The 6,502-nt window shown below is 49.4% G+C and overlaps 1 protein-coding gene across 1 annotated transcript; it reads right to left on the reverse strand.

Moving 5' to 3' along the window:
- Positions 1 to 4,328: 4,328 nt before the first annotated feature.
- LOC109926264 (rho-related GTP-binding protein RhoG-like) lies at positions 4,329 to 5,040 on the reverse strand. Its single transcript, XM_020526136.2, has one exon. The coding sequence runs from the start codon at positions 5,024 to 5,026 to the stop codon at positions 4,448 to 4,450; it is 579 nt and encodes a 192-aa protein (XP_020381725.1). The 5' UTR covers positions 5,027 to 5,040; the 3' UTR covers positions 4,329 to 4,447.
- Positions 5,041 to 6,502: the final 1,462 nt, after the last annotated feature.

Consider the following 6,502-nt stretch of genomic DNA (forward strand, 5'->3'; position numbering starts at 1 on the left):
GCGATGTGGGCATCACTGACTGGGCCCAGCATTTCTTGCCTGTCCCTGGTTGCCCCTTGAGAAGGTGGGGGTGAGCTGCCTTCTTGAACCACTGCAGTCCACCTGCTGTGGGTTGACCCACAATGCCCTTAGGGAGGGAGTTCGAGAATTTTGACCCAGCAGCACTGAAGGAACGGCTATATATTTCCTAGTCAGGATGGTGAGTGGCTTGGAGGGAACGTGGAGGGGGTTGGTGTTCCCATGTATCTGCTGCCCTTGTCCTTCTAAACAGATGTGGTTATGAGGTTTGGAAGGTGCTGCCTAAGGATCTTTGGGTGAACTTCTATCTATGTTTTTGGTTCTTACATAAACTGGATCCTTCCCCTCACACTCTGAGAATATCCTCAGTGACAAGGAGATGACTTTAACTATGGCTCTGGGCAAAACACCTGGTTGTACCTGCAGGAAGCAGTTATCCATCCTACATCTCTAAGCCATTACAGTTCACTCCCCAAGCCACCCACTTGAATCATGGGGGCAGGCCATTCAGCCCATCAAGTCCACACTGGCCTTCTGAAGAGCATCCCCAGCCCCACCCTATCCCTGCATTTCCCACAGCTAACCCACCCAGTCTATACATCCCTGGGCACAATGGGGCAACTTAGCATGGCCAATCCACCCTAACCTGCACATCTTTGGACTATGGGAGGAAACCAGAGCACCCGGAGGAAACCCACGCAGACACAGGGAGAACGTGCAAACGCCCACACAGATAGCCACTGGAATTGAACCTGGGTCTCTGGTGCTGTGAGGCAGCAACGCTAACCACTGAGCCACCGTAATGTTTCCTCTTCTATGGTGTGGGATGACCTGTTTGTTTCACATCCATCAGCCTAGTTCTCACGCATCCAGCCAGGCAGGAAGCAAGGCCTGGACATGTTCATTAATCTCAGGGCATGTGGTCACACACTAACCCGTCAGTGACCCACTCGAGGATTCTCCCTGAAGCCAAGGGGTGTCACTGTCACCTGGAACAGAGCGTCCTGGTAACTCCCTCCCTCCCTGATACCCCTCAATGTCCAGAGCCCTGACTCCAGCCTCCGTGGCTCTGAGCCAAGATTGCAGACAGCGCAGTCAGTTCCTACAATTATAGTGAACAGTAACTACAATACTTCCTACAGAACCTCCCCGCCCCCATGACCCTTTTCCCAAGTGCCTCTTGTGTCTGATTTTAACTCAGTTTCCACTGCATTCTGACACTTCTTCTCAAAATAGACCAAATTGGCCAAAACATGAACAGATACATCAGTAGAAATGAGGAGGCCTGGGGCTACAGGTGCAGGTACAAATCATGCTTAATAAACGGAAAAGTAATTCAGCCGTAGCATATTGAATTTCCTCGGCTATTTGCCTCGAGGCATTCTATTTGGATACAGTAATGCGATTCGATAAGTTGTTGTCACAGTGAGGAGTGAAAATCCCACTCCTCATTCCTCACAGCATCGGAAAAAATATTCTCCCGAATCCGATTCTAGAATCAAATACAGAAATTGCTGGAGAAACTCAGCAGGTCTGGCAGCTCCAGTGGAGAGAGAAAATCACAGTTAACATTTCGAATCTGACACGGCTTGTCTTCAGAACAGTTTGGGTCCTCAAGTCTTCTTGCTGGACTCAAAACATTAACCCTGTTTCTCCCTCCACAGATACTGCCAGGCCTGCTGAGTTTCTCCAGTTATTTGTGTTTCATTTTATTCATTTGTAGAATGTGGGAGTAGCTGGCTAGGCAGAATTTATTGTCCATCCCTAATTGCCCAGAGGGCAGTTGAGAGTCAACCACATTGCTGTGGGTCTGGAGTCACATGTAGGCCAGACCAGGTCAGGATGGCAGTTTCCTTCCTAAAGGACATGATTTGTTTCAGATCTCCAGCATTGGCAGTTCTTTCAGATTCTAAAATGTTCTTCAATGAGGCCCAGCCAATTCTCACACACACACCCGCCCCTATGAATCAAATCAACCAGTTACAACACTTTATTTGAATTGTAGCTGTTAACTAATTCATCCACCCAATCAGAGTGCACACCTCTGAGCACCCCAGCCAATCACAGACCATCATTGCCTGTTTCCAAGTTAGTTTTGGTGGGGAGGTATATGATTGGCCGATGGAGGAGTTGGGGTGGGCGATGAGTGTAATCCCACGAGGTGCTGATTGGTCACATTATTTGACTGTTCCACTTGCCATTTCGTTCCTTATTGTAAATGGACACATCCAGCAAGATCCCAGACTGTTAGCAATTCTCCAGGGATTTTACAGAAACTGAGAATGCTCCAACAGTGAGGAGACCATTCAGCCCATTGCTCCTGTCCCATTGTCAGAGATAACAAGTTGTAGAGCTGGATGAACACAGCAGGCCCAGCAGCATCAGAGGAGCAGGAAAGCTGACGTTTCAGGCCTACACCCTTGAATTCTGAAGAAGGGTCTAGGCCCGAAATGTCAGCTTTCCTGCTCCTCTGATGCTGCTGGGCCTGCTGTGTTCATCCAGCTCTAAACTTTGTTACTTCAGATTCTCCAGCATCTGCAGTTCCTACTATCTCAGAGAAATTGTCACATAGCTCTGGAGCAGGTGGACCTTGAACCCGGGTCTCCTGGCTCAGATGTAGGAACACTACCACTGTTCCACAAGAGTCCTCCACAGGTCTGGTTGTATCTTTCAGTGCATGTCTACTAGCAAATGTGATCAAGGAATATCCATGGATCTCTCAGCAGGCGGGACTTGAACCCGGGTCTCCTGGCTCAGAGTTAGTAGCACTCTTGCGGTGCCACAAGAGACCCCATTGGTCCTGTTCTTCCTTCTCTTTTATACCCAAAAGTGATATCACACACTATGGAGTGATATTCCCATCAAGCCTGCTCCATCATTCAATAAGATCGTGGCTGACCTGATTATCCACATTCTTAACTACTCCCGATGTCCTTTCATCCTCCTGCCCATCCAGTATCTCTGCCCTTCTGCCCTCAACACCCCCCAAACACTCTGCATCGAACAGTTTTCAGGGCGAGAGTTCCAAAGATCCACCTCAGAGAGTCCTCAGAGACAGAGAAGAAACTGCTCCTTGTTTTTGGGACAGCCCCTGATTTTTAAACATTGACTCCTTCGTTGAAGGAAGCAAAGGAATGAGCAGTGAATCTGAAGGAGCTGGTCAGGATCAACACTGAATCGATTGGCCAAGGTCCCTCAGCAGACTGAATTGGAACAAATATTACTGTTTTCACAGGGTGGGGGAATCTTTTGGGTAGAGAGGCTCCAGTATATTGGAGACAAGAGATGAGTCGATATTCTGAACCCTCAGGAAATGAGACGATCTGGGGATGGTGCGGGAAAGTAGAGCTGAGGTGGAGAATCAGCCATGATCTTATTGAACAGCATAGCAGCCCAACTCCAGCTCCTACTGCTTCCGTCCTCAACATTAAAGTTAACACCTTCACCAGCCGATTGGCTAATTCTTCACTTCCCAACAAGCCCCAGTTTGTAAAAGTGTTATAATTAGTAAGGAAGTTTGTTTCTTAATCTCTCAGTGAATTCTCTCCCTGGCTCCTGCCATCAAAAGATTAACTGAGATATTTATTCAGGAAGCTCCAGGACACCACACCTGCAGTGGGGTGGGGTGAGGTGGGGTGGGGGTGCATGACAGGCCCTGGTCCATTGAGGATTCCTGGCCCAACACCGAGGACCCAGGAGCCTCTCACACCCTTTGACTTTGACCAGATCCAAGGTCAGGGATGTGGGCTGTCCATTCACAACGAGCCAGAGGGAGGGAGACAGGCTTGACCTGGTTCATTAATGGACATTCTGCAGCCTTCGGGCACGAAATGGCAGAAAATTAGTTTAATTTTTTTCACAGGATGAGGGTGTCACTGGCTTGGCCAGCATTTACTGACCCTCCCTAATCTGAGGGATGTCCTGGGACTCAAGGGAGGTCCCGGGTCATGAGGATCCACAGCAACATTTGGCACAACGTGTTCCGTGAAGTTTTCCCACGGCAAAGGGTTTAGTGCAACAAGAGAGAGGTGAGAGACAAGGGTGGGGCGGTGGAGGGGGTGTGGCAGTGGGGGATGAGGGAGAGAGTGAGAATGAGGGAGAGAATGAGGATGAGAGATGGAGAGATTGAAAATGATAGAGAGAGTGAAATTGATAGAGGGAGTGTGTAAGTGAGAAGACGGAAGGAGAGAGTGTGAGAGAGGGAGAGGGAGTGAGAGCGTAGGAGAGGGTGAGTAAGTTGGAGAGAAAGTGAGAGAGAAAGGGAAAGTGAGTGAGAGAGTGAGAATGAGAGAAGGAGATTTGGAGAGGGAGTGAGAGAGAGAGGGAAAGTGAGTGAGAGAGTGAGAATGAGAGAGGGAGATTTGGAGAGACAGTGAAGGAGAGGTGTCATACAGTGGAGCTGGTAGCTCTCAGGCCTGCCGTGTCTCTGTTAGGTCAGCACACAGCTCCTGGTCTGCTTCCCACGGCCCTGATGGAGGATAGTCCTTGCTGCCTCCTCAAACACCTCGATTACGCCCTCACCCAGCAGTGCCGAGCACTCCATGTACTTCACCGCTTTTATCTTACGGGCGAGCCTCGCTCCTTGTTGGTAACTGACCGGTGCCAGTTCACGTTTGAGCAGGTTCAGGATGGTGCTGGGGTCATGACGGAGATCCTTCTTAGTGCCAACCAACAGCACTGGCACGTTGGGCTGATGGCGTTTAACCTCTGGATACCAGTCATTCCAGATATCGTGGAAGGAGCCCGGGTCACCAATGGAGAAGCAGATGATGAAGATGTCAGTCTGGGGATAGTAGAATTGGCGGATGGACAAAAGATGTTCCTCTTGGGGTGCCGTGTCCCACAAGTTCAGAGTCACCATCCGCTGGTCCACAGTGATCTGGGTCGTGACTGCATCGAAGATGGTTGGCACACTGTCCCGGAGGAAGGCTCCGCTGGTGAGGCACACTATCAGCGAGGTCTTGCCCACCAGCTCGTTGCCTAGCAACATCACTTTGATGGTCACCATTGTCCACACTCGCTTCGCACCCGACCTACAACAAAATTCAACCAGCCATTAGTAAAGAAAAACGGGAAGCATCATTTCTCTAGCACCTGTCCCAACCTCAGGATTGTCATTCGTGGCCAGTGGAAATCCTCTTGAAGCGAACTTCCTGTCATAACGTTGGAGGTGTCGCAGACACGTTGTGCACAGCAGGATCCCACAAACGGCCATCTGATAAGGGATTGACAACCTGTGGAAGTGATGACTGATTGGTGGAGAGTTTTTGGTCAGGGAGAGCCCCCTGCTCAGAGTGAAAGTGTAGCCAGGGATTGTCAGATCAGCCATGATCTCATTGATTGGTGGGGCAGGCTCGATAGGCTGAATGGTCCACCCCAGCTCTTATTTCATATGTTTTAGTGGTTGAGTGTGATGATACAGGAAGCTGTCAAGACTGAAGAGGCCTCAACTGAATATTTTAACCAACACATTTGGAGCAGGAGATGTTCAATCAGCCCCTTGCGCTTGCTCACCATTCAATAACATCGTGGCTGATCTGTTTGTGTTATGATTCCCACATTCCCACCTACTCTGTAATCTCCTTACCTAAACATGATGGTGGACAATTAAACAGCTCACTGGAGGAGGAGGTTCCACAAATATCCCCATCCTCAATGATGGAAGAGCCCAGCACACCAGTGAAAAAGATAAGGCTGAAGCTTTTGCTGCAATCTTCAACCAGAAGTGCTGAGTGGATGATCCATCTCGGCCTCCTCCAGTGGTCCGCAGCATTACAGATACCAGTCTTCAGCCAATTCGATTCACTCCACGTGATATCAAGAAACGGTTGGAGACACTGGATCTGCAAAGGCTACGGGCCCTGACAACATTCTGGCAGTAGTACTGAAGACTTGTGCTCCAGAACTTGCCGCTCCCCTCACCAAGCTGTTCCAGTTACAGTTACAACACTGGTATCTACCCAACAATGTGGAAAATTGCCCAGGTATGTCCTGTACACAAAAAGCAGGACAAATCCAATCCAGCCAATTATTACCCCATCAGTCTCCTCTCGATCATCAGTAAAGTGATGGAAGGTGTCAGTAACAGTGCTATCAAGCAGCACCTGCTCAGCAATAACCTGCTCAGTGTTTGGGTTCCACCAGAACCACTGAACTCCTGACCTCATTACAGCCTTGGTTCAAACATGGACAAAAGAGCTGAATTCCAGAGGTGAGGTGAGAGTGACAGTCCTTGATAACAACGCTGCATTCAACCGGGAGTGGTATCAAGGAGGCCTGGGAAAACTGGAATCAATGGGTATCAGGGGCAAACTCTCTGGTGGTTGGAGTCATACCTGACACATAGGAAGATGGTCATGGTTGTTAGAGGTCCATCATCTCAGCTCCAGGACATCTCTGCAGGAGTTCCTCAGGGTAGTGTCCTAGGCCCAACCATCTTCAGCTGCTTTCTCAATGACCTTCCCTCCATCATAAGGTCAGAAGT

Source organism: Rhincodon typus, chromosome 6 (genome assembly GCF_021869965.1).
Source record: "Rhincodon typus isolate 14 chromosome 6, sRhiTyp1.1, whole genome shotgun sequence".
NCBI classification, from domain to species: domain Eukaryota; kingdom Metazoa; phylum Chordata; class Chondrichthyes; order Orectolobiformes; family Rhincodontidae; genus Rhincodon; species Rhincodon typus.